Source organism: Grampus griseus (assembly GCF_964374135.1).
Source record: "Grampus griseus genome assembly, chromosome: 2".
NCBI classification, from domain to species: domain Eukaryota; kingdom Metazoa; phylum Chordata; class Mammalia; order Artiodactyla; family Delphinidae; genus Grampus; species Grampus griseus.
Genome location: NC_139018.1, coordinates 10,837,852 through 10,865,641, shown reverse-complemented (window position 1 = coordinate 10,865,641; position 27,790 = coordinate 10,837,852). Strand labels below are relative to the sequence as shown.

General features: G+C 55.4%; 1 protein-coding gene across 1 annotated transcript in view; it reads right to left on the bottom strand.

The window, feature by feature from the left end:
- Nucleotides 1-5,831: 5,831 nt before the first annotated feature.
- Nucleotides 5,832-27,790, bottom strand: part of PRIMA1 (proline rich membrane anchor 1) — a 60,242-nt gene continuing 38,283 nt past the window's right edge. The window contains exons 4-5 of the mRNA XM_082648636.1: nucleotides 19,625-19,754; nucleotides 5,832-5,964 (exon numbers count right to left, since the gene is read on the bottom strand). Coding sequence (XP_082504762.1) covers nucleotides 5,862-5,964; nucleotides 19,625-19,754 — 233 coding nt within the window. The 3' untranslated portion in view covers nucleotides 5,832-5,861. The remainder of the gene's footprint in view (nucleotides 5,965-19,624; nucleotides 19,755-27,790) is intronic.

Sequence of the window (27,790 nt, the reverse complement as noted above, 5' to 3'; positions counted from 1 at the left end):
ATGTGGTCAGGGAAGAGGCAGCTTCTGAGAGGATCTGCATAGCACATCAGATGTGGCCATGCAGCCAGGCCAAGGGGTGGGGGAGGGGAGCCTGAAACCTGCAGACGGGGAGGTGTGCGCGTGGAGTTGCGCTGCGGTGAGCGGTGTGGGATGGCCCAGGGAAGGGCAGCCAGGCCAGAGACCGTGGCCAGGGAGCGGTCCCTAGCCGTCAGCGGGGTAGGTTTGAGGAAGTTCCTGTGGGCAGACAGAGGCTAGATGGAATGAGGCAGAGTTTGGGGAAAGTGGGGAGTGGGACCAGCACTGGGGGTTGGGACAGCGGAGGTGGGACTGGACAGCCGATTGGAGGGCCAGGGCGGGACCCTCCGGATTTGAGGGCAGGGACGAGTTGGGACCTCAAGCATCGGGGAAGCTGAACCCCAGTGTCCAGTGTGCTGCCTGCCACGTATCAGATGCTCTGTAAGTATTCGGGGAATGACTGAGCAAATGATTGACAGCTGAAGTCAGGAGCCTGAGGATGTACTTTCGGGAGAGCCGCTCCCCAGCAGAGGATGGGAAGGAGGGGTGGCCCGAGGGGTCGGATGTGCTGGATAAGGGCAGTCACAGCGGTGCCTGGAGTCTGGACTGGTGGCACTGTTTGTGCCAGGGATGGAAACAGGAGACAGGGCATCAAAACTACTATGTCAAGGAAGTTTTCAGGCGCTTTCCTGACAGCTACTTTGGGAAGAGGGAGGAGGGAGCTTAATGGCTCCCTCCTGGGCGGGGGTGGGTGGCAGGGGAGGGTGGAGGAAGGAAGTGGAGGTCCAGTGGGGCCGGTCCCTAGGCAGGTGGGGTGGGTGGGCATGGCCAAAGATGAGGCCGCAGCGAGTCCGCACCGGGAACCACGTGCCGCTGCTCCCTCCACCTCACAGGACCGTCTCCCGAGATGTCACACACGGTGAGTCTCAGTGTGGCGTCTGAGGGAAGCAAGGAGGAAGAGCCGCCCCCCACTGGCCAGGGGCAGTCATTCCAGCACAGCTCCGTGCGGCCATCCCGGTCATCTGTGGATCTCACCGTGTCCCACACCTGGGTGGCGGCAGCAGGACCCCGAGCACGAGGGGCGAGGCTCATGGGTGGGCACGGGGCTGGCAGGCGGCCGGAGCACCCGCCGTTTTTTGCCGTGTTGGTCTCCGTCTGGAGCTGGAAGCGTGGCCAAAAGCCCCAGAAAGGCGGGGTGGAGATGGGAAGTGGCGGGGGCACTCTGCCGCTCTGGGCTGACGGCTCCCCAGCACCTGTCCTCTCCTAGGCTGGTGCTGCTTCCTGCCCGCCGGGCACCTGCAGGGGTCAGCAGAGCCTCACACCCAGGCCTGGTGCTCCCTGCCACACGCCCTGCTGGCCTTGGGCTTTGCTGCTGTGAGTTTGGCCAGGCTGGGGTGCTCGGGAGCGAGGCCGGAGGTGCCCCACCGAATCTTCACCAGCCCCCAACAGGGGACCCGGGTAAGTGGCCAGTGGGCGGAGGAGCTCTCCCTGTGGCCTGGGTGGCAGCCTTTTATTAATGACAGCAGTGACAGTGACAGCAATGGTGGCCACCACCCACCGTGCGCCTACTGTCTGCCAGGACACGTGTCAAGTTTCGGGAAATGACAGCTCGTGGAATCCCAGGTGGAGGTCGGGGGTTGTGCCACTGGGATGACAGCCTCCTGGCTCTCAGCAGGGACTTCCACGGCTCCCCTCCGCTGCCCTGACCCCAGATGCCTGAGACACAGGCCCTTTCCTCCAGAGCCGCTGCACTGAGCCAACATCCCCCTGGGCTGTCAGCTTGGAGAAATTCCAGGCCCCCAACTCCGGGCACACAGGGGCCTCCCAATTGTCTCCACGGAGCTGACTCTGAAGCCGTGGGGAACCCAGGTAGAGGTGATGGGGTCCAGCAGCACCCCAACTGTGGGGAGACAGTCTGGGTTGGGGTCCCCCTCAGCCGTGTCCAGTGGCTGCATGCTGAAGACACCCAAGTCTGGGTGCAAACCCCAGTCCCACCCGTTTCCTGTGTCTGCGTGACCTTGGCTGTCACTCCGTCTCCAAACTGCTTCCTCACTCCTCAGATAAAAACGATGATGCTGCAGGGGCAACTGTTTTCTTTCTCTATCCTGCCTGGCCCATCAGACAGGAGCCTCTTCTCTCCAAAAGCACAGGGAAAGAGGGCTGCTCCTGGTGGGGCTGGGGTCCCTCTGCTTGGGGGCGCAGGGTAGGCCACACCACAGTGATCTGAGCAGCTGCAGACTGACCCTGGGGGCCGAGGTCTAGACCTGGGGGTAGATATAGTAGGAGGCCCGTCACTGGCCACAGAAGTAACCCATCTCCCCTCCAGCGTGGCCCGCGGATCCTTGGCCCCCCTGATTCCCGTGAGCACTTGTCAAATTAGAGCGACTGGCTCATCCAGTCCGCCAGGCACTTTTCCCGTTTCAGCTCTGAACGTTCCATATTTTAGGAAAACCCCCCAGTCCCAGGCGAACTGGGATGGTTGGCCACCCTCCTCTCACTTGAGTCAAGGATCAGTGTGGCCGGGTTGGGGCTGACGGAGAGGCTTGGTACCTTGGAATGCCCACAAATGCCAGCCTCGGGGCATTACGATAAAACCATATAGGAACCAGGCAAGCAAAGTACCACGGCCAGCCAGGTACCCAAGGTACCTGGGTCTATAGCAGGGCCTCAAGGAAGGACCACACCACCACACTCAGTCCGCTCTCTCCTTCCCCACTCCGCCACAAAGGACAACTGACAGCCATCTTTATAAGTATATTTTTATTGAAAATAAAAAGGCATGATGTTTTCTTCCTCGTAAGTAACACGGAGCCCACGCCCAGCGCTGCCGGTCCTGCTTCCTGTGCAACATCTCAGCACAGAGTCGACATCAGTGGCTTGTTGGTGGGCAAGACGGCCCCGATGCGTGTATTTGTCCATTGAGACAGAACTCCTGGGAATAAGAGCCATCTTCCCGGGTACTCTCGGCACACGGTTAGGAAGGCAGGTCTCAGGGTATTTACATTCATGCATTAGATATCTCACACTACCTGGGCTGTTTAAATCATACTTTGTACAGATTCAGAGAGTACAGTAATTATATATAGATATAGATATAGATATCTCTTTAAATATATATAGATAACTATATATAATATATATGTCTATATTTTTACAGCTATTAGTCTTTCTTCTAAAACTGACTTTAGAAGCTTCTAAGGAACACCTGAAAACGCTGGGAGATCTATATGCCACTCGAAAGTTGGGCTCAACTAGGAGACGGTTGAAAAATATCTATTTGAGAAAATGCAGAGAAGGAATGTGCATTTCGTTCTCGAAAGTTCAGACTAGTCTGAGGATTGGTCCGTGTTTAGGGGCTGCAGATACACTCCTTAAATTAAAGTTCTAAGCTCAACCACCAGGCTGGGGTAGTTTTATTGTTGCTTCTGTTGCTTAAGCTGAAAATCCAGTGGGGCTCTCCCCCTGCACCCGTGAGAGCTGTCTTCCAAATGGCCGGTTCTGGGTTTGTTCTCAAGTGAATTCTCTTTTAAAAACTGGGCCCTTCTCTTAGTTTTCACTAACTGGTGAGAGGAGATTTGACAAACCCAATTTGGGGGAATTTACGCACAAACGTTAGCTTTTCATGGAGCCCTGGCTGTGTGTCTCCAGGGAAGGGGATACTGGCCCCAGAGTGATGGATGGATGGTCCACTGGGGTTCCTCGTGGGGAGCTTCGCCGGGGCTGGAGGATTAGGCTAATTGCAAAATCCGGGCCTCCTAAATTTAAGCTCAAGTTGGGGAAGGTGGACCAGTCGGTTTGTGCAAAAGCCGGGCTGTGACCTGCCCCCCTCGGGGTCCCCCCGAGACTGGCTGTCCAGCACTCCACGATCCCTTAGCTCGGATCCTTCCCTCTGGCTGAAGGTGCTCTCCTATCACTTCCGAACCCAGGATGGCGTGTGCTTAGGGCTGGGGTCCTGCCTGGGTCTCTGTTCAGGGATCAGGGGGGACTCAGCAGGAGGCTGCAGGCAGTGGGGGAAGTGCGCTGGGGTGGGGTGTGCCCCGCTGAGGACCCACAGCCTCTGGCCCGCTTGTCACCCAGGTCTGCATCCTTGGGAACTGGAGGGCATGAACCATGAGTACTGCCATGTGCTCACCAGGGATGCAGGCCACAGGTGGCCCTGTGCTAAGGTGCACAGGGAGAGCAAAATCCAATCCGCACCCACACTCAGGCCTCAACGCACGGGGAAAATGGAAAAGCAGGAAAAATCCTTTCTGGGAGAGTCTGCCCTGGACCTGTCCTCAGCCTGTACCCGCTGACCTGGGAGCAGGACCTGGGTCAGGGTCACAGCGCACTCACCTTTTCCCCTGCGCTCGGCCCACAGACAACTCCGTGGGCACCAGGGCTCCTGGACAATGGATGTTTCAAGGTTCAGCCCAAAAGGGGACTGGTTTTCAGTCTATCAGTCTCCCCTGGATGGGAAAGTCTCGCCTGTGGCCCAAACACCCCCCAGAGAACGACACGGATGGCTTAGGAGGCGGTCAGGGTCCCCAGGCTAAGTCCCTACATAGCCAGCCAGCGGAGCCGCTGGCTGGGTCGGGTCCCTTCTCAGCAGGTGTGTGGGCAGTGAGGGAACCGCAGGGCGTGTTCTCCCAGCGCATGGGCTGTGCAGAACCACAAGGCTGCTGTCTCCAAGGGCCTAGCAATGTGCCCACGGGGCAGGTGGCCGACTGCCAAAGAGACTGGCAGATGGGGGTCACCGGGCCAGTAGATGGGGGTCACCAGGCCTGGAGGGTCCCTCTCCTCACATCTCCTTTTCTTCCCTTCATCTACCAACCACTCTGGAGGGTTCAGCGCTTTTAGAACATAAAAGACATTCAAAGCAAGCCACAGGAAGAACACTGCCTCCTTCTGGGTGACGGGAGGCCTGGAGACTCTCAGGGAAGGGTCTGGGTACCAGGCCTCAGGGGAGCATCAGGGGCCCCAGCGCCAGGCAGGGTGGGCCAGGCCCAGAGGGCCGGCGGTGGGTTTGGCACAAGTGGCGGCCTCTGCCGGGGGAAAGGCAGGGCCTGGCTCACATGGAAGCGTTGGTTCCTCTGAGGGTCAGGTGAGGGAATGAACCTGAGGACAGGCGTAGTGGCCCCTGCCCTTCCCAGGCCCCGGGCCTGAGGTTCAGTGAGTCATTTTTCCCTGGACGGCCAGACTCCACCCCGGGGTGTGAATGGGCCCCTCTGCTGGGTCTGGAGGGGACTCTGTAGGCTGGGCTCACGGCCCTCCGTGGCAGGGGGTCAGCAGACAGGGGCCCCAGGCGTCGGTGGGGACGGGAGGGAGAAGGCAGGCCCTGAAGACTGAGACAGCTGCAGACGGGGCGGCGGACAGATGTGTGGGAAGCACCTTTGAACGGGGACGTCTCACGGATGCGCCCATGGCTTCTGCTGGGGACAGCTTGGTCAAGGAAGAAGCAGGCGGGCTTCCTGGGGAGGAGGAGAGGTTTCCTTTTGGCTAAAGGGGGATGCCTCCCCGCCCCAGCAGACAGACTCCCTGCCTTCTCAGAGCGTGTGCTTTAGACAGCAGCCCGGAGACAGTCAATGGATCAAACGCAAGACAAGGAAGAGACGGGGTGGCGGGTGGCAGCGCTGCCCCGGTGCTGCACGCAGGTGAGCCTGGCTCAGCATGGTGTCCGCTGCCCCTGCCCACGGCCTGACCAGGGGGCAAGGCTGGGCAGAGCATGGTTTCTCCTTCTGGAGGCTCGAGGCCTGCAAGGCAATGAAGTCCCGACAAGCCCAGTGTCAGCTCGTGTCCACCTGCTTTCCTGTGTCCACTAGTGCCGCCGAGGTGCCCCTCTGGCCAGCAGCCCAGGGCCTGCAGACTCACACCACGGCGCTGTTCACGTCCACCCCTTTGTTGCTGTGCGAGGAGGTCATGGGATACTCAGCAACACCGGTGCCGTTTTCCTCTTTTCTCAGGGGTTTCCTGGGGGCCGGTGCAGCAGCGGGAAGGCAAGGGAGGGGGAGGCAGGGGTATCCATTAGTTATCGATGCCTGGCGAGGGGTATCTCACCCTCCTAGTTTTCCTGCCAGGCTCTGTTCCAGGTCAGCATCCTTGGGGTGCTAATCTTCGTGGGACTCAATCAGAAGCGGGATGTGGTCTTAAACTAGGGTGACAATATAATGTCATGCAAACGTAGCTGACAGTGGAAGAGGGGAGCCGTGAATAATGAAGCAGGGACAACAGGCAGGATTTGGAACTGTTCTGGACAAACCAGAATGTACGCTCAGCCTAGTATGGTATCAGGCTTTGGTTGGTCTCTTTGATTATGAGCCGACAGACATGACGATGAATATTTGGGGTGCAGACGGTTAAGAGAGGAGAGGTGCCGGTAGTTGGACTTTATAATCTTATCTCTGTGTGATCAAAGGCAGGTGGAAAATGTGATGAGGTGGATGGTGGTAATGGTGGTGGAGGCGGTGATGGTGATGACAGGGGTGGTGGCACTGACGGTAAAGGTGGTAGTGATGGTGGGTGGAAGTGGCGGTAATAGTAATGGGGGTGGAGGTCCTGGTGGAGTTGATGGTGGTGATGAGAGTGGTGGTCATGGTGGTGGTGATGATGGCGATGATGACAGTGGTAATAGTAATGGTGGTGCAGTTGAAGATAGTGGTAATAATGATGATGGTAGAGATGGTAACGGTGGTGGTTGCGGTGATGGTGAATGTCCAGACTAAACTAGTGCACCCCAGTGGTTCTCAAACACTTCACATCGAGCCATTTGAAACTCACTCCAGAGGCCCTTTAACCCCAGGAGCCATTCGTCTTACAAACGCAGGGCATCGGGAAGGCTGGGAGGATGGCTTTGAGAAGGCTCGTGCCCACTCCGCTGAGACTCTGAATTCACAGCACGGCTTTCTGGCCTGGCTCAAATCCCACCTCCTCTCTTGCATGGCTCAGGAGGGCTTCGGCCCCCAGCCCCAGGCCCGAGTGGCCACAGCCTCCCAACAGGTCCATGCCATACATGCTGCGTAGCCCGACCCCATGCTACAATCCTGCTGTCTCTTGGGTGGATCTGAGGCCCATGAGGCAGCAGCTCAGACACCTCCTGTATCCCCAATAACGCTGGGGCTGCGCCTGAACTGGCTTTGTGCGTTGTCTAAGTTGAACTCTTGCGGTCATGGTTGAAAGCCTAGGGACTGATTGCATCTGCCTTCTCAAATGTCCTCAGAGCCTCCCCAAACCCATCAGGAGAAGGCCTGGTAGGTGGAGACTGTTTGATGCCTGTGGGATAAGGGCCTTGGTGATTAGTTTAGGGGAGGGAGGGTCTGTGAGCAGCTTATCAGTAGTTTCATGGGGTGGGACTACCAGGCCTGTTCAGAGGTGACATGGTTATCATATGTCCCCTGTGGTTGTCCCCTCTCACAACGGTCCCCTGAAGAAGATAGGCCTGAAGTTATGGGATTCATTTCATGGGGCAGCTGAGGCTTAGGGAGAGCTGTGACTTGCCCAAGGACCTCCCAGCTAGTTGGTGGTGGGACCTGGAACACCACCCACTACCATGTCCTGGTCCAGACATCTTTCTGCTGAATCAGCATCCTGCTGCTACTGATGATAAAGCAGGCATTTCCCCCCCCCCCCCGGCCCCTGCCAAAAGGGCTCTGTGGTCCAATCACCTTAGGAAGGCCCTCCTCCGTCCTCCTCTTGGAGATTCCCCAGGGTTCTCAAGAGTCCTCCCAGAAGCCTGTCGCATTTTGCTTTAACCCAGCGCATGCTATGTTCTAGGGTCTGAACACCCCATTTATGTACGTGCTCACAGGCACTTTCTGGAATTCAGAAAGGGCTCAGACAAGCTGCCGTGTTTGTGATGGGCTCCTGGAAATGACGGACTCTGAGCTGACCTCTCCCCTGCGCCTTTCTCCCTCCGTCTCCCTTACCTTTCCTCCTGTCCCACCCACCCCTTTCCAGGAGCCTCAAGCAGCTCTGACCTCGCTGGGTGGGCTTGATTTCTGACTCAGGGAGTTTTACCCAGCCTGGAAAATCGGGTGTGGGGATGCATATTCTTACAGTAGGATCCTTTGTTGCCCCTAACATGAGGCCACCGATGGACTTATGTGAGATTCCTAAATTTATCATTAATATAGAGGGATTTCATCAGAATCAGGGTTCCAGAAAATAGAGGCAAAAATCTCTGGGCCCAAAGATTTTTCTGTTTTTCTCCCTAATAAATATTCACTCTTGGGCTAGGTCTGAAAACTCAGCGGCAATGGGTCCAGGGCAGGGGAGATGAGGCTTAAGGGCCTTCAAGGGTGGATAATGAGGCACTTCCCTGGTGGTCCAGTGGCTAAGACTCTGCGCTTCCACTGCAGGGGGCACGGGTTTGATCCCTGGACAGGGAATTAAGATCCCATATGCTTCGTGGCACAGCCAAAAAAAAGAAAAAAAGCGGGGTGGATAATGAAGAGATGAAGGGGTCCTGGAACTCACAGGGAAATGGACAAAGCCTGGAGGGCACAGAGCTCCTGCCCTTTTTTTTTTTTTGCGGTACGCGGGCCTCTCACTGCCGTGGCCTCTCCCGTTGCGGAGCACAGGCTCTGGACGCGCAGGCTCAGTGGCCATGGCTCACGGGCCCAGCTGCTCCACGGCATGTGGGATCCTCCCGGACCGGGGCACGAACCCGTGTCCCCTGCATCGGCAGGCGGACTCTCAACCACTACGCCACCAGGGAAGCCCTTCCTGCCCTTTTCAGGGAGTAGGTAGGAACTGAGCAGGATTCCTTCTGTCAGGAGGAGAGGAGACATTGCTAACGCAGGCTGCTGTCTGGGAGACCCCTTTGCATTCCCGGGGCCTTGGGGGCAACGGTGGCTCAGAGGGAGTGGCTGGAGGGACACTGGGGGCAGGGCCAGGAGAGAGCTCCAGGGCCTCCTCAGTGACTCAGCCAGCTTCCCAGACAGGAAAGGGGGTCTCGGCAGGGGCTCCACCCGGCAAAGAAGGCAACACTTGGCTGGCGCAACACTGCCTCAGGAGCAGTCCCAGAGCCTGGGTGCGCTGAGGGGAGAAGTAGCTGCCCCAAGGGCTTTTCTGAGAAGTGAACTTGGTCTGCCCCCCTCCCCACTGGAGCTGAGCCCCCGTCCACTCTGCTCCCTGGACAGCCCAGTCCTAAAGCCCTTCCGGGGTTCACTGGAGGCCGGTGGAAGCTGGAGTTTTACCTACGGCAGGACAAGCCTCTGCCTTGAACCCCATCTCCGTCCTCTCTCTAAGCACGGCTCTTCAGGGTGACGCTGCAGAAGTGCTGGGAGGAAGAATCAGGCTCAGTAAACCCAGCTCCACCACTTTCTAGCTGTGTGACCTTGGGCAAGCCACTTAACCTCTCTCGGCCTCAGTTTCCTGGTCTATAAAATGGGCACAATAATGGTGTCCATTTCATAGGCCCGTGGGGAGGATTAAATACGTTAATGCGTGTCAAGCCCCTGGATGAGCACCTGGCATACAGTAAGCGCCCCATAAGTGTGTGTTAGCTCTCAGTACTGCGGTTGGAAAGGGGTCAGCGGGGAGCAGCCAGTGGTCTCCGGTCCGCACAGACTTCCCACCTAGTGTGCCCCCTGCAGGGCTCCTGAAGTGCTAGGGAGGCTTGTGCGGACCCAGCCGGGCCCCTCCGTGAGCCAGCCGGGGAGGTCCCGCTAAACCAAAGAAAGGCCTTTCCACCCGGTCTGTGTGGGAAGAGATGGGCGCAAACGGCTGCCTACATGGCCTGGTTCCTAAAACCAAGAGAAAGGGAAGTGAGCGCTTCCTTGGCTCTGTGCCCGACTCCCAGCTGTCGGAGGGTGAGGTCTCCCACCTTGAGACCCCACGCCCACCCCACCCCGGCCTGGTGCACAGGGGCCCCCGTTCTCTGCTTGGAGGGCGGCGCCGATGCCTCACTGCCTGCAGAGCAGCGGCTGGTCCAGCCTGGGCAGGCGGAGCCCTCTCGGTCAACGCTGGCATGGCTGCCACAGGCCCCACCCGCAGCCCCTGCTCTGTGGGGTAACTGGAAGCGAAGAACAGCTCTGAGGGCTTGAGGGGGAGGCTGTCGGCTGGTTTCTTGTCTCACGCACCCCACGGAGGGTCATTCTCAGCGAAGTGAGGTTAAAGGTCTCAGATCCCCTCTTCCAAAGGCATTCATCCTCCCCACAGCCCACCCCTGACACACACACACATACCTACGCACACATGCACACACACATACCACACTGCACGTACATCACACACACACCCATATGCACACACAATACACAAACCCACACATACACACATATACACTCATACATGCCCGCCACTCCCATACATACACATACTACACACACACATGCACACGTATATCACACACACATGCTCACACACACACTACACACATCACACACACAATACATAAACCCACACATACATGCACACATATACACTCATACATGCCCGCCACACCCACACATACACACTACACACACATACATGCACATGTATATCACACACACATGCTCACACACACACCACACTACACACATCACACACACAATACACAAACCCCCACATACATACACACATATACACTCATACATGCCCGCCACACCCACACATACACACACATACATGCACACGTATATCACACACACACATGCTCAGACACACACACACCACACTACACACATCACACACATGCACACACAATACACAAACCCACACACACACACACATGCACATGTATATCACACACATACATGCTCATACACACACACCACACTACACACATCACACACACATCACACACACTACACAAACCCACACACACATGCACACATATACACTCATACATGCCCACACACAGCCATACATACACATACTACACACACACGCACACGTATATCACACACATACATGCTCAGACACACACACCACACTACACACATCACACACACCCATATACACACACTACACAAACCCACACATACATGCACACATACACACTCATACATGCCCCCCACACATACACATACATGCACACACACACACATATACACATACATGCACACACACACACACACACAGGGCTCTGCCATGAGACGCCTCTGTAGACTGCAGATTTCTCCAAACCTCGTCAAGAAGCCAAAGAAAAGCCTTTCTGGGCCACAGAGGGCGTCCCTGACCGTGAGGAGCAGCAGCCCCATTCCCGCCCCGCACCCTCTGCCACCACCAGGGGAAGGCGAGCCAGGCATGTGGCTGGGGAACCTCACACTCCAGTCGCGTCCCCTGTGCTCACCGTCCCCCCACCAACCACCAGGGCTTCCTTGTTCGGCCACATCTGCTGAGCAAGTCGAAGGATGGCACTGGGGAGGCTCTGGGACTCATGTCCTCCTCGGGACCTGGCTGGCAGGACCAGGCATCTGGATCTTATTCTGAGTGCAGTGGGAGCCATCAGAGGACTCCTCGTATCGGGGATTCCTGTCTACCCCTCACCCTGCCCCATGGCCTTGCCCCAATGTCTGGAGAGACGAGTTCAGGGAGGATGGAGCTTCTTGGTGACAAGAGAAGGCCTAAGAAGCAGGGACCCGTCTGAGTCTCCCATCCGCTGGTGCACCCCACAGGGCTCCTGACCCGAGGATCCCGGGCAGACAGAGCAGCTGGTCCCTACCGCCCGCCTCCTACCGCCAGGATGGGACTCCATCACCCGCCACAGCATGTGGACCCCTATGGGGCAGGGGAGAAGCACAAATAAGCCCAAGTAAGTATCCCAGCCCAGGGCAGGTCAGGACACCCTGCACCCCAGCCCCTTCTGGGCCCAGTCTCTTCTCGGAGGGAGAAGTGTGGTGATGGTAAAAATAATGAGAGATCCTGTGGCATCTGGGACTCAGAAGAAATCTGTGTGTTGGTCCCACCACTGGGACAGCCGAGAGGATGGCAGCGTGGCTCAGGGGAAGGAGTGCTGGCCCAGGAGTTAGACGGTTGAGTCTTGGTCCTGCCGCAAAGCACTGGAATCAGCTCTCTGAATCCAGCCCAGGTCCCAAAGGAAGTCAGACGGTTTCTGAGCACAGCCATGCATCTGTGCTCAACACCGATGCCCAAAGGGTCCCTCCCTGGAGGGTACTACTTTTAACTTAATTCACGGTACAGCCGGACATGAGAGTCTCAAATTCCAGCCAGAGAGGTTGGATTTGGGGGCCTGGGGGGAGCAGCACTGCTATAGAAGTGGCAGATGGGAAAGGCTGGGTCTCAAGCACCCAATCACTGCATTAGGCCCCCACCTGTCCCAAGAGGTGTTGGTGCAAAAGATAACCTCAGGCTCAAGACCCCAGGGATGCAAGATGGATTCGAGGTGAATTTCTTGCTCCTGGAAGTTCACGGCAAATTGAGGCTGGATGAAGAGGTTCCACTCCTGTTCCGAATCCTGGACCCAGCCCACCTGGTCTTCCTCTGGCCCCTGCTCTGACCCTGACTAGGCAGCTCAGCAGAGGCCAGGGAAGAGAGGGCTGGGCTGCTGGGCGTGTCCTCTGGGGCGGAAGGGGAGGCGGCAGATGGCAGGGCCTGCCTCCTCTGAGGCAGTCTCAGCCTGAGAGTGTGTCACGTGCACGTGGCAGGGAGGCCAGGCCTCTCCGGGCGTGACAGGGGGCTGCTGAGTCAGTGTGCGAGCACTGGATCTTGGGTACCGGGAAGGGGCTTGGCGGGAGGGGGCAGACATGGCAGACGGTCAGGAAGCTGATGAAAGGGTGAGGCCAGGCATTAAAACCGTGCACACATTATTCACTCTAAGAGCAGATCCTACTTCACTCACCCAGAGGGAGAGGAACAAAACGACTAAGTTTACTGAAATTGTACATAGAGTTTGTCATTTTTAAAGGCAGACTCTGGCAAGTCTGTACAAACAAGCCTCCATTCGCACCACAGGAAGTCATGGAAGAGTACCACGTGCCAGGCGTGTGCCAGGCGCTGTGGAGGAGAGAGAGGAGATGAGTGAGACAGGACGACCACTCCCCCGTCTAATGTGCCTGTTGTGTGCGTGTGCGTGCGTGTGCACAGTCACTCACGCACTCGTGCACGAGCACATGCACATGCAAACACCAACATTAACCGACCTAGAGCAGAAAGCAGAAATGTAAATCCAGGGAGAGCTACAACTCTAGCACTTGGCGGGGAAGAAAGATCTACCCCAGCCCAGGGCGCCATGTCCGAGGAGGTGTGTTTGAGCTGGGTCCTGAGTGAGCAGTAAGGACTCAGCTGGAAGCCAGGAGGGCAGCTCCCTGCATCCTCAAAGAATGTGAGACGAGGGCTGGACCCCTCTGTGACCTGAGCCACGTCTCGTCCCCATCCAGGTCTCAGCTTCCTCCTACGACCACGGAGGTTTATTGTGGCTCAGACATCACAGGAATCTCCTTTGCCCTCCTCCATGGCATTCCAGCTGCCTGGGAACCAGGTCTTCTTGACCTGCCACACACTCAGTAAGACCTAACCCTCTTCTGGGCCATCCCAAAGCTCCAGAAAGCACGTCAATTCTAAAAAGAAAACTAACTTCACTAAACTGACTTGCTATCGAGTCTATGATTCAGGAAAGATCTTGGACAAATTCCACGATGGAGTCAAGCTAAAGAAATAAAGAACTGGAGTGGGAGAAGGAGAGGGAGAGAGCTGAGGGCAGCAAGTTCCCAGAGGGGAGCTTGGAAGGCTGCTGGAGAATGCAACAGCTGTGCATCAAGCCCAGAGAGCTACCATCCACCTGGAGAGGAGGACGGATTTTCCAAGACAAACATGGAACTGACAGATTGATCACCTGATGTATTTGACCATATTGGGAAGAGGCATTGCTCACTCCAGGGAAGGAAACAAATCATAGTGCACTCAGCTGGGATCAATATTTACATTATCACTTACTAAGGGAGACACTGGCTAGTCACTGAACCTCTCACAGGAGACACCTATAGGAAGTGGATGGGAAGCGGGGAAGTGCTTTGTACGTCTGTGGGTAGTGTTAGGGTCCTGAACCTTGTGTCTGCTATAGTGAAAAGTCAATTGATAATGTTTCAGATTGAAAGAAAAGGTAAATAGAGTATCCACATCACTTAGAATATGCAGGGAAATACCAGAAGGAACAACGAACACCCAAAAGTGGTTGCCTCGGGCTTCCCTGGTGGCGCAGTGGTTGAGAATCTGCCTGCCAATGCAGGGGACACGGGTTCGAGCCCTGGTCTGGGAAGATCCCACATGCCGCGGAGCAACTAGGCCCGTGAGCCACAACTACTGAGCCTGCGCGTGTGGAGCCTGTGCCCCTCAACAAGAGAGGCCACGACAGTGAAAGGCCCGCGCAACGCAATGAAGAGAGGCCCCCGCTTGCCGCAACTAGAGAAAGCCCTCGCACAGAAACGAAGACCCAACACAGCCAAAATAAAAAAAAAAAAGTGCTTGCCTCTTATGAATGAGATTTGGGGTGAAAGAGGGACAATCAGGGGGCTGCTGGTTTTCTTAGTAGGCTGTGACTCATTTGACATTTTTAACTATGCGCATGTGTTACTTTAATAAAAATAAAAATTAAATTAAAAAGTGATAATGAACGTTCAAAGCCCTAACCATACTTTCTAACCATAAAGCCGCCTCAAGAGGCACGCACGGCACTCCTGACACTTGAGGTAGGGGAAGCACCTCTCCCATCCCCTTCTCTTCCTCTCCCTCATTACCCCGAGGCTCTCTTTTTTCCTCTTCATAGCACTCAGTCTTTTAAAGCACTTCATTTATTAATTTGCCAGTGTGTGTATGTTTGATCTGCTTCCCCCAGAAGGAGGGGGCGGGCAGGGACCCAGTCTTGTTTATCGCTACATCCCTGACATCTAGTCTAGGTCCCAGCACACAGTAGGTGCTCGATAAATATGTGTGGCCCAGCACTGGCTCATTGAGCAGCCTATGCCTGTCAGTGGGTTCTAAGGCCCTTGGGTGTTCAAAAGTGTCTGTTCTGGAAGCAACTCAACCACGAAAAGCTGATGTGCACGGGAGCCCAGCAATGATGCGGGTGCCCAGGCGCTCTCAGGCACACGTGTGCACCCCGCAGCGTACTCCCCAGGAGCAGCATGCTTGCTTATTGTCTGCAATTAGCAGCCTGCAGGATCGGCCAAACTGTTCTGCAGCCTTTTATTGGTCTTTCAGCCAATACCCTGTAAATTAGAAGGAAATGGTTGTCAAGTGGCTTAATGGCAAATCGGTGGCAGAGGGTGAAAGACCCGTGCCATGCACCAGCAAAGGAAGCAGGGTGTTCTTCCTGTGCCTTGGGAGTGGGGGTAGCTCAAGGGAGGGGGCTGGGAGGGGTGAGGCCATCTCTGCAACGCAAGCCTCTGCATGAAGGGTGTGGCCGGCAGAGAAGCTGCAAACCCACCTAGGAGAACGACCTCACTCTTGAGGGCCCACAGGCCTGTGGGGTGTCACCTGGACCTCCTACCCAGGCACTGGGCACCCCACACCTTGGAGCTTGATCTCCATGCCTCTCGCTGACTCCGGCTTGTCTGAGGTCCTTGTCCCGCCCTGGACCAAGAGGTTCTTCTGTCTTCCCTGCTCACAGAGCCTTGGTCTCCCCTGCAGGCAGTCCTCTCCCATTGTAATTCCCGGTCCTTTGGGGGGCAATCTGATTAACACCCACTTCTCCCCCTAGGGATGTGTGCAGTGAAGACAGGGGCTGTGCCTGAAGCACCCACCACCAAAGCGCCCAGGCCAAGCACAGCCCTGGCCCCTGGCCCAGCATTTACACGTCTGGGCGGTGGAAGGACCTAGCGGCAGTGGTCCGCCTGCCATGCCAGGACAGAGAAACAAAGGCTCAGGGAGCCGGAGAGAGACTTGAGGGACCCTCACTTTGAAGATGAGGGCAGTGATACCCACTGAGCTGGGCTGGGGCTGGGAACAGAACGCAGGGGTCTTGACTCCCAGTTCTGGGTTCTTTTAACAGCTCCAGGCTGTCCTGTTGTCTGATGACAGGTACATGCCAGGCCTGGGGTGGGGAAATGGCCTGGATGGAGCACGAGGTCCAGAACGCCCAAGGGCTCTGGGGCCTGACCATCCCGTGGTCACAGCAAGCTCAGAGCAACGAGCCACTGAAATGCAGACCGCGTGGGCTCCCCACGGCTGGGAACCCTCCAGAATTTGGGTGATTGACAGGGGACTTGGGGGCCACTGTACATGTTAGTCCCACTGACTAACACATGGGATGCCCATCTCCTTCCAAAAAACTTCTCAAGCCCCCAGGTCTAGGTGAGGCGCCCCTTCCTCTGGGATCTCCCAACCTGGATGCCTTGAGCACCTTACCTCCCAGCACAGAGCTGGGACCTTGGGAACATTTGTTGAGTCACAGGATGAAGTTTGAGTCACTGAGTCTGTGTGTGGAAAGTGCTAAGGAGACCCCACCTCCCATCAAGGTCAATGCCCAGTGAGGGCACCATGGGGGTGCTCCTTCTGCATCTGCCCCCCCACCCCGTCTCTCTCATCCCTGCGGCCACAACCCACATGCCAAGCCGAGCTGGCATCTCCAGAATCATCTCCTTCCCGTCCCAGCTGATCCTAGAACCGTCCTCCCAGCAATCTGCCTCCAAAAGGCTGTGTTGTGGCCATTCACAAAGATCTCTTGGAAATCCTCCCCTAGGACTCCAGGCTGTGACAGTGTTTTTTTTAAGAAAGCAGGGTCTATCACTGAATTTTCCTTTCAATGGTTTTATAGCGACATGCAATGCTTTTGTTTCCTGAGAGAAAAGGCATGTTTCAGATGAATTATTAACCAAAAAGAATTGACTGTGAGCAAGAAATCTTCCATTTACTCGGGAGAGAAATGCACAGACAGCTGCCTGCGACAGGCTATCTCTTACAGGGTCAACTGGGGGAGCCGGGAGGGGGCATTTGCTCTCCTACACCGGTCGTAACTTCTGCTGCTCCTCCCCCAACCCACCTTCCCCAGGTCAAGCTTCCTTCCAGGAGGCTTCTGGGAGAACTGGCCTCTATTTCTGCCCCCACTGACCGTGAGTAGCAGCCCCTCCTGTCACTGATTATCTGTCCTCCTGCGCCAGGGATGCCCTCTCTGGACTGTGAGGGTCTGGACGGCAGAGGGCTGGGTCTTCACCCAGAGGAGGTTGCTGATATGGGCGCTGGGGCAGAAAAGGGACTGTGCTCCATTTACTACGTGGGCCCGGGAGGCTGACACCTATGCAGTATCTCCTGGGCTCCTCTGTTTCTTGGGTTTGGCCAATGGGAGGCACCTCCAGGAGACCTGGGAGCCTGGAGAAAGAAAGGGTGGGGAGTTTTCTCCCCCCCACCTGCTGTTTTGGGGCTGCATCTCCCGCAGTTCCAACCACAGGTCCTGCTGATTAGCCCTTCTTTCGAGTCTCCGGGCTCTCTAGGTTCCCCCTTGTATTATTCCGTTGTCTTAGGGGTGCTAAGAGCTCCCACCGCTTTTAGTCCTGAAATGCTTCACGAATTCCACCGCTCGGTGGACCCGCCCACACCCCTGGGAGGAAGCCCCGCCCACCCTCCGGGAAGGAGTCCCAGCCACACCATGGAAGGGATCCACTAAGCCGTCTGGGGTGAGTTCTCTGTCTTTCCAGGCGGCTGACAGACCCGGGAACCAAGAGCCCAGAGCCAGCGGAAGGAGACGGGAGGCCCCTCCGGTTGCTCCGAGGCGGTGAGGGCGGGGCCTCCACACACCTTCTGTGAGGGCCGCCGCTCCGCCGAAACCAGGCCACCGCTGGCCGGAACGCCACGGTGCGGAGCTGTGACCGTCAGCTTCTTCTGATAGGTTCGCCCTGCCCTCCTGCCCTTGGAGCAGGTAGCCCATTTCTTCAGGAGAGTTGGGGGCAGAGAGAGAGAGGCAGAAGCGACGCTGTATCTTTTGGAAGTGCCTGAGCTTATTAAAAAGATGCTGCAGCCTGTCTCTGGGGGAAGGAGGGTCCTTGAGGGGACTACTGCCCCGTTCTCTGGCAGTGCCCCAGAGAACTTGCACACTGTTCCCCCAGAACCTTCAGTAGCTCCCTGTGTCTACTGAATCACGGGCCAACAGCTCCGCCTGGTGGGACAGACGCCTCCGCCGTCGGGCTCAGGGTTCCCTCCAGCCTCATCTGCCCCGTCACAGGGGCTTCCTGGTGCCTGGAACGCCTCCCCTGCTCTGCTTCTTAAAATCGTCCTCCCGCTGCAGCAGGCTCTCAGCTCAAATGCTGTTTCATCCCCATCAGAGTTCCCATGACTTCTGCCTTTCCTGCCTGGTCACCAGGACGCTCCCAGGCTGTTGGCCTGATGCAGCCCTGACCATATGCATGTTAAGACTTTTGATATTTTACTCTTTCTGCTTTTGAATTATTAAAGTGAAATCACACAGAACAACCGACTAAAAGGGTAAAGTTAAATAACTTTGGTCTTATGATTGCTCAGAATAGATCCTCTAACTTTGGGCCTTAGGGAATTTTTTTAAAACTTTCTTAACATATTAACAATTCCTATGGCCTGCTGGCCTTTTGCAACATTATTGTTTGTCTTTTGATTTTATCTTCCCCTAACATTCCCCAAGGCCAGGGAGGCCATTTTTTTGGAGGAGGCTAAGAACTGGAAATCAAAGGACATAGCCAGAGCTACTGTATTGTAAGTGCAGGGGGTGTCACACCGTGGCCTATTCTGCTGTACTTAGGGCTCTGGACACACCTCAAACCTCCTCAGGCCCCAACAATAACCATATTGAGCTGCACACCCCAACTCAAGTGAGATGGTAGTTAACAGAAATGACGGAGAGTGTTATTGAAAGATAATTTGCTGTTTGGATCATTCATGATCCTGCTGGAACACTCCTATTCATCCTTCAAAACCCAGCTGAGGTGGCACATTCACGGAAAACCTTCTCTGAGGCATCACTACCTCTCCTCCCAAGAGAACCTCGCTCCCTCCTCTGTCAGCCTTCTTCCTCTGTCTTTGACTATGGAAACAGTGAAAGTTGGTGCAGTACTTGGTGAGCACGTACTGTATGCCAGGCACTGCAGAGTATACATATTATGCAGGCCATTCACAGAAGGCATCTCACCGTTCCCCAGGGTGAGACCGTTATTCTTGACTCCCATTTTACCAATAGGGAAACTGAGGGCCAGAGAGCTGATTTCCTCCTGGTCACACAGCCTGAACTGGAGTCTGAATTTAGATCAGACTCCGAAACCCAGTTCCCACTCCAAACCAGCATGGCACCCCCTCCAGCCGCTCCATCACCCACCCTACAAGGATTATTTCCATGCTCCCAGGCCTGGAGAGAGCTCTTCACAGCAGGGCCTGCGACTTACGGATAGGGGAGCTTTATACTGCATCGAGCCTGACATATAATTGGCGCTCATCAAATTTCTCGCTGAACCCCCTAAAAGGACAGGGGCATAATATCTGAGATCAACTTTAAATACTTCAGCAAAGAAAAAGGTACAAAGAAAAGGAAAGAGAGTAAATATTAGCCAGATCTTGGTAACTGTTGAAGCGGGGTGAAGGTAGATGGGCGTTCACTGTACATTCTTTCTGCTTCTTAAACGCTTAACAATTTTTATTATTAAAAAACAACCAAAAACAGAATGGGGGTGGGCAGAGGACCCCTGAGCCCAGCTGGGCTCCCCTCTGGGCTCAGAGCTGGGTGAGCACTCACCTCTTTATGGCTTTGTAGCAAATGATGACAAGCACAGTGAGAAACACCAGGGAGGCACAACAGACCGCGATGATGATCACCGGCCCCGACCACCAGCTTTCCTCAGTGGGACACGAGGTAGCGTTGGGAGCTGAAAGAGACAGGAGCAGCCTGAGTGTCCCCTGGATGAGTGGGTCCCAGCTGGCATCAAAGCTGGACCGTTGTGGCTGACACCAAGGCTGGTCTCACCGCCATCCATCACCCAGATGAAGGCTCTCCAACCTGTCCTGCTGTCCCCACCCCTGCCCAGCGGCAGGTGACATCATGGTTGGCCTCCAGCCAGGCAACGGGCTCCGAGCTGGGGTCAAGCACCGCACCCGGGGCCATCCATCCTCCCTTGGCATGAGCTAACTGACAGCAGGGTCGGGTTTAATTTCCCATGAAAAGTAACAGAACATCTCATTCTCTCAGTTGGGACATTAAATCTGCTTCCTCTGAAGGTGAGGGTGACGAGCAGGGCCCGCAGAGCACGACGGGCGGGGGAGAGAAAGGAAGGCCTGTCAACATCCGTTTCGTAAGCTAATTTTTTGCAAGAGGCAAATTTTCTCCCTTCTTGGGTTGGTCCATGTGGTGGGTTTCCGCAGCTGTCTCAGCCTGCACAGGGTGGCCACAATTTGGAAAGCATATGACGTGGGTGCTGCAGGGCACCCTTGTCGTTACTCAGTCCGTGGGGTCCTTGGGGTGAACCTGTCCTCCCCCTTGGCATGAGCTGTGTGGGTGGACCCACACACAGGTGTAGATGAGGCTTGCAACAGAGCCGGTTTACTCGGCTCTGAGAAAAGCAGAGACATCACACAGCCTATCCCAGAGGCTCTGGAAGACCTCGACCCAACTGGAAAGAATTGCCTGGAATTGCAAAAGGAATGGAAGTGAGGGAAAGAGAGAGAAAAAGGGAGAGGGAGGGAGGGAAAGAGACAGGGGGCTTGTAAGGGAGGACAGATGGACAGACAGACATACAGACATTACTAGTTTGGGGCAGTTCTTCAAGACGTGAATATATGCAAAAGAATCAAAACTATGCCCCAGACTTAATAATAGGCACCTCGAGGGCTTCCCTGGTGGCGCAGTGGTTGAGAGTCCACCTGCCGATGCAGGAGACACGGGTTCGTGCCCCGGTCCAGGAGGATCCCACATGCCGCAGAGCGGCTGGGTCCGTGAGCCATGGCCGCTGAGCCTGCGCGTCCGGAGCCTGTGCTCCGCAACGGGAGAGGCCACAACAGTGAGAGGCCCGCGTACCGCAAAAAAAAAAAAAAATAATAATAATAATAGGCACCTCGAAGGGTACAACAGTGACAGATTTCCCAAAGGAAAATGACAGGGAATAGTAACAGAGAATAGTGACAGATTTCCCAAAGGACACCATGGGTGGCTTCATTATTAAATTACTATTATTGATGATGTTGTTATTGTTATAATCATCAAGGTGTAATTTACATATAGTGAAATGCACCCATCCTAAGTGTACCATCTGATCAGCTTTGACAAATGCGTCCACCAGTGTAAGCCACACCTCTTATCATGACATAGAATATTTCCATCACCCCAGAAAGCTTCCCTGTGCCTCCTTCTAATCAATCCCTACCCTGTTGGCAACCAGCAAAACCCTGTTTTGCTTTCTAAAGTCACAGATTAGATTTGCTTGTTCTTGAAATTCACATAAATGGCATCATGCCGTGTGTATTTTTGTTTGCTTCCTTTGTATAGCAGTGGTTTTGTGATTCACCCATATCGCTGCACATTTCAGTAACTGAGATGTATTCCATTGTATGTATATACCGCAATTTGTTTATCCTGTTCACCTGCTGATGGACACCTAGGCTGTTTCCGGGTTTTGACTTTTGTGAACAAAACTCCTATAAACGTTTGCGCACATGGTATAGACATACTTTCTTGATATGGACACGTGTTCCTGTTTCTCTCGGATAAACACCTAGGAATGGGATCACTGGATCCTGTGGTTTGTGTATGATTAACTTTGTAAGGAATTGTCGTGCTGTTTTCCCCAAGTGCTTGTACTCTTGTATACTCCTGTTGGGAACAAGGAAAAATGGAGAGAAGGGAGTGGTTACAGGTTACCAAACTGTTATCAAATTGTGGCATTGTTGCATCTGGATTAGGAGATCCAGGAAGCCTTTATGTGCTTCCCAGGGAACAGGTGCTAAAGCCCCATTAACAGGTGCAAGGTCCCCAGAGGTGGAGCTCAGATCCACACAGAGACCAAGCAGATTCAGAAAAGCATCCTAAGAAATGACTGGAACAGGATGTCACTGAGCCACACGGCTGCTCTCAGCCCGGTGAAAGCCGGCCTTTAGAAAGTGCAACACTGAAGAGATAGAGAATATAGAATTCAAAAGGGGAATACACTCTAGAATGAGGGAGAGGCAATCCGAAAGGATTCTCATTTTTCCCCATGATGAGCTTCTTCAGTGCTTTTTCTGTGAAATATCAAACACAAAATCCTTCCCCCTCATTGTTCATCTTGGGGGTGCCTCTGGCTTCGCTCAGTCTCCCCAGGGTGACTGGGGACAGATATTCCCCACAACAGTGGTCATTGCTGGAGAATCAGAAGAGCAACCAGATACACGGGGTCCCGGCCCCCAATGGTTTGCATTTTCACTGCCAAGGGAAGCGATTTTGTTTTCTGTCCATTCTACCACCCAGGCTATGACACCTCTGGGCGAGTGTCCAGGGCCAAGCCTGCAGCCCATGGTAACCCTCACACCAGTGGCCCACAATTTACCCAACACTCCCATGGCCAGGGCATTCATCTACCAGTGTGTGGCCTCAGCCAGGGGCAGCATCCCTCCCGGGGGCATTTGGAAATCCGGGTGTGGGGGCTGTCTTTGGTCGCCTAGCAGCTGTGGATATTAACAACAGTGACCCGGATATTCCCACGCAAGGTAGACTTGTCCCTCCAGAATGCCACCAGGGCCCCTGTTGAGAAATTCCATCAACTTGAAACAGAAGAAAGGGTTGATTCTAAACTTCGTTTGGAATTAGACGCTAAATTTCAGAGTGCGTCTCGTGATGTTCTTTCCTTTATATTCGCTGTTAATGAGGTGGGAATTTCCTTCTTGCTGACTTTTTTCAAACACAGTTGATAATGAAAGCAGGGAGGTTTGTTCTAGAGGGTCCTTCTGCAGAGGGTCCCCCTCTAATATTCAGCAGTGTACTGCTCACCACTTGCATGTGAGGAAACCACCCCAAGCAAGGGAGGTGTTTTGTGAAACAGTCCAAGGCATAAATCTTGGATTTTGCCAAGAAAACAGCTATTGTGTTCAAAGAATGCATCCTTATTTATCCTTGCTTGACTCATGCCTTTTGCATTAGAAAAGATCAGGGGATGTCGGAGTCTGAGGAAGCCTAGGAGGTGTCATTTCAGAAAAGAGAATAAATGCTGAGGCTGGGGATCAAGCAGCTTTCCCAGGGGCCAGGATTCGGACCCCAGGATCTTCAGGCTGCAGGCCAGGTCCGCCCCTGCCTGAACTTCCTTCTCATTGGGCGTGGCCAGTACTCCTTTCCAGATGTGATAAGACCATTTACCCTGTGGGCAGACGGATGGCTCCTATTCGAGAAGACAGAATCATGAAGGTTCTCACTCATTCATTCATTTGTTCATTCATCCACCACATATTTACTAATCACCCTCTGTGCCTGGCACCGTGCTAGGAGCTGGGAGTACAGAGGTGAATTAGATGTAAACTGTGCCCTTCCCGGGTCTAATGCCAGCTGCCCAAGACCTGATCACCTTGCTCAAGGAGACGGCAGGCTCCAAGAGGAGAGGAGACACAGGAGGTGCTGATGTGCAAGGGGAAGGTCACTTGTGGCCGAGGAGAGGAAGCCACTCGGCGCCAAGGTTCAAGGGGAGGGTGATGCCTTGGGAGAGGCAGGTGGTCAGGCGGAGGAGGGTGCTGAGGCCACCAGAGCGTGAAGCCCCTGACACGAGGCTGCCGCGGAGCTGACTTCTCTGTCACTCCCCCTCGCTCCCTGCCAAGATTCTGCAAACACGACAGACAGGCAGGAGCTGTCATGATATCTCAGGGGTCACGACACCCTCCCTCCTGGGACTCAATGAGGCTTTGTCTGCTGTATTCATTAAACACCCCTGATGCCTGTAAAGATAATGAGACTGGCAACCAGAGAGCGATTTAGAACAACACGGACTCAGTTTTGCTTTTTCGCAGCAGCTGCTGTCTTTTCAGTCAAGAAATGCAGCGTTAAAAGCTTATATTTGGGACTGCAGCTTCCGGCCAAGGTGGAGTAACAAGGCCCAGAGTTGGCATCACTACCCATCCCCTCCCAACATCCAAAAGATGTACCAAATATACAAAACAATGGTCTCAAAACAACGGACATCAAGGCAACAAAAGGCAGCGAGAGACAAGAAACAAAGGAGGTGGGAGTTCCCTGGAGGCCTAGTGATCAGGATTCGGGCTTTCATTGCTGTGGCCTGGGTTCCATCCCTGGTTGGGGGGAACTGAGATTCTACAAGTTGTGCAGCGCAGTCAAAAAACAAAACGAAACAAAAACAGAGAAGGTGAGCAGTACGGCTGCCCCAGCTTACTGCCTGGAGACAGTTTCTAAATATCGGTCCTGGAAGGGAGATGCCGCCCAGGTCCAGCCCACTGAGAACATCGAGGAAATGGGGCCGAGAGGAAGCAAGACAGACGAGGCCCCTCCCCAAGGGCACTTGCAGAAAAGCAGAGGGAGCCAACAGCACCCACAAATAAATAATTACAGATTATGGTAAGTGCTAGAAAAGAAATGGAGAAGAGGCCGAGATGCCCCCACAGGTGTCTGGAAAAGAAGCAGTTGGGGGCAGAGGGGTCGCTTTGGATGTCCCCATCTGGACGGTATCACGGGGGCTAAGCAGACCAAGGAGGTTCCTGCTGGGGTGTGTGGACCTGCCTGAGGTCCGGTGTCACAGAGGAACTGCGTGAGGTCAGCTGCTCTCTGGGACAAGCGCCTTTCCTGTATTCCTCACTGGGGTATTTGTGTCTATCAAATGGGATGACGGAGACAGTGTTCTCGAGGGTACCAGGAGTACCTCCCTCCCTCACGCGGCACCAACTCTGAGGCCGCTACTAGTCCCCCTTCTGCAGTGGGGACACACAGGCAGGGGCCTGCCAGGATTGAACCAGGTGTGCCTTGTGACAACACTCACGGCCAACTCAGCGCATCTTTACCTTGGACCTGGGGCCTGCCACTTCCATCTCTTCTTCAGAGCCCGCTGTGCACCGGAGATGTCTGATTGACAGGAGGGGAACTGAGTGGGGCATGAATGAATCAAAGGAACAGTGAGTTGGGTGGAAACAACCTTAGTTTTGCAAGGTATTTTTCAAGGATTGCTAGAAGGGAGTGAGAGCCATGTTCTTTGTTTTAACCTGATGTTTCCATTGCGAGATGGAGGCTGTGATTTCTCCCTGGCTCGGCCTCTGGACCCGCACGTGGCCACCTGCGGAGGCCAGCCCCACGCTCACGTGGCTCAGTGTTCCTTGAGCGCAGTCTGATTGCCAGGCCCTGCTGGTGACACCACGGGCATGCAGTAACCTCTAGGGCATCCTTAGACGTCTCCAACTTTCACAGTCTGGTGACTCATGCCCAGGTTACCCGAGCGGCTTCCCGACTGATGCCCAGGAGCTGGCCTTGGTCACGGCCAGGTGAGGAGGTGTGACCTGCACAGAAAGCTGCCACTCTGCTTCCTGCCCCTCACAGCTCAGCTCCCAGCCCACTGGGCGGATCACAGCCCCTGAGCGTGGGCTGCAGTGTCAAGGGTCCCCTGGGCTGCAGAGACCGGTCTCCTTTGAGGGGCTGATGTCTGTAAACATGCTTCTCAAACCACAGCGGACACGCTCAGCCTTTGCGCTGTGGAAACTGAGGTCAGAAGCTGGCCCGGGCCTCACGACACGGCCAGGGACTCGTCACCCTTGGGTATCAGGTGCTGCCCTGGGCTTTGGGAGCAGATGCGAAGGGGGCCACACAGCCCCGATCCCAGGGACGGTCTCGGGGCACAGTTGGCCCTCAGGGTGGGTGGGCTCCGTTTCACTTCCACACCCTGCCACCCACGTGGAGGGTCCAGCATGTCTAGGAATCATGCACACACTGCGAGTTGGTGGAGTGTTTGAAGAGCCTTTAAGAGGATGGTTACTCTCGTCTTGCCTCTGCCTGCTCGCCTAAAACCCCTGCTGGTTTTATGTGGCTCACGAGGACAGCAAGGGGTCCAGGAACTTTGCTAATACATCTGTGTGGTGGCAACACCCGGCCCCCAGACCCTTCAGACAAAGGAGGACACGAGGCCAGGAGGAGGGGAGGGGCAGACCTGGGCTTCCCGTCCCCCAGCCCTGCTTTATGTGCTGCCCCCAAGGACCGTGAAGGACCTGGATTCTCAGAAGTTCCTTCACGGGCTGACGGCCCTTTCCCTTCACTGCCTCGGGGCCCCCAGCCCCACCTCTGTTGGGCTGCTTGACACAGACCCCAAATCCAACGGCGACGGCCCCTCCCTCTCACACCCCACACAGAGCCCATTGTCTGCGGGACACAAGGGACCAACTCAGGCCGCTGCTCTCCATTCACCGGCACAGGCCTCCACTGGGAGGTCTGTGCCAGGGGCGTCCACCCCCCTGCCTGGGCCAGCTTGGGGTGAGGCGCTCACTCGTTTCCTACCGGCACGTTGCCAGCGTGTGTGGCCGGACTTTAAACCACAGATACAAGCTCAGACCTTGATGCTTTACACAACGCCCTGCAATCAGCCCCCGTTTCTGGAGAGAAAGGAGAAGCCTCGTTTGAGTTGCTCCGATGAAAGCAGTGAGCATCGGCACCTCAGCGCGGGGGCTCCTTCCACCCCTTCTCGGCCACTGGGAATCTGGCTTTGGGTGCAGCACAGAGACCCCCCTTTTCCATAAGTCTTCCCCATTCCTCCCCCAGACCTGAGGTTCCCACAGCAGGAAGCCCCAGGCTGCCTAGTAAGAGCAGGCAGAAGGCGTGAATTCCCTGCTTCTGGGGGGGGCCTCAGCAGTTTGCCTTTTCCAGAACCCAGGGCCCCTCCCTCTCCACCCTGCAGGTTGGACACTGCAGCCTGAATGGGGGTCCCTGGCCTCCAGGGCGGCCGGGGAGGGGCAGTGTTCCGGGGAAGCCGTGCTGTGCCGGGCCGGCGCGGAGGGCCATCTGTTTTGCCCACTACGCCTCCCGCAGTCCTGTCGCTGGTCTCCACTGACTTCCACACCCAGCCCGGGAGCCCCCTTCCTGTTCCTGCCAGCCGGGCTCTAGGGGCTGTTGCAGCTGAGCATTCCCTGGCTTTCGTCCTCTGTAGATGGACTTCGTTGGTCTATGGAAGCGCGGGAGGCCTTAGCCAGCCTCTGGTGAGGGGCTCAGCCAGAAGACAGACCTCAGTTGGCCACCAGGACTCCAGAGGGGCTGGAGCCACAAGGGCCAGGCGGGCTGGACAGCTCACTGGGCTTCACAGGGAGGGCTGCCCAGGGCCCCTGGACCTCCCCTCACTGCGCTACCAGTGGCCCCCCAAACATCTTCTCCGCCTCGGCTTCTTTTCCGCCACTGCTACGTGTGTGCAGCCTCTCTCAAATCCCCACCTTCTGTGCTGGAGGCATCCATCAGTGAGCTGCCCCCTTCCTGTCCTGCCCTCGTTCCAGGCTCAGGCCCCAGCCTGGGGGTCAGCACGCCCTCTGCTCCACAGCTAGGCCACCAGTTTTGCGGAGCTGAGCACTCCGACCTCCTCTCCACCTGCCTCTCCCTGACTCCTGGGGAGCCCTGTCTGGTTATCACTGTCACCAGGCCCCTCATCCCTGGGGTACCTCCCCCAGTTCAGCACAGTGGCTCTTCAAACGACCTGGAAGGATCTGGGGTTAAATTCCAGATTCCGACCCTGGGAAAATCATTTAATCTTTTAGATTTAATCTCAATTTAAATTCCACTATAAATTGGGAGGAAACAACAGCACCTCCTCCACCGGGCTGGTGCAAGGATTAAATGAGATATGAGATCAGGGAGCTCACAGCAGACACCCCTCAGCTGCCCCCGCATCCTTCCCCTTCTCCCTCGCAGAGCCCCAGCTCTCCTCCTGTGTCCCTGATCCCCTCTACAGGGCCCAGGCCTTGGGGAGGCGGGACCAGC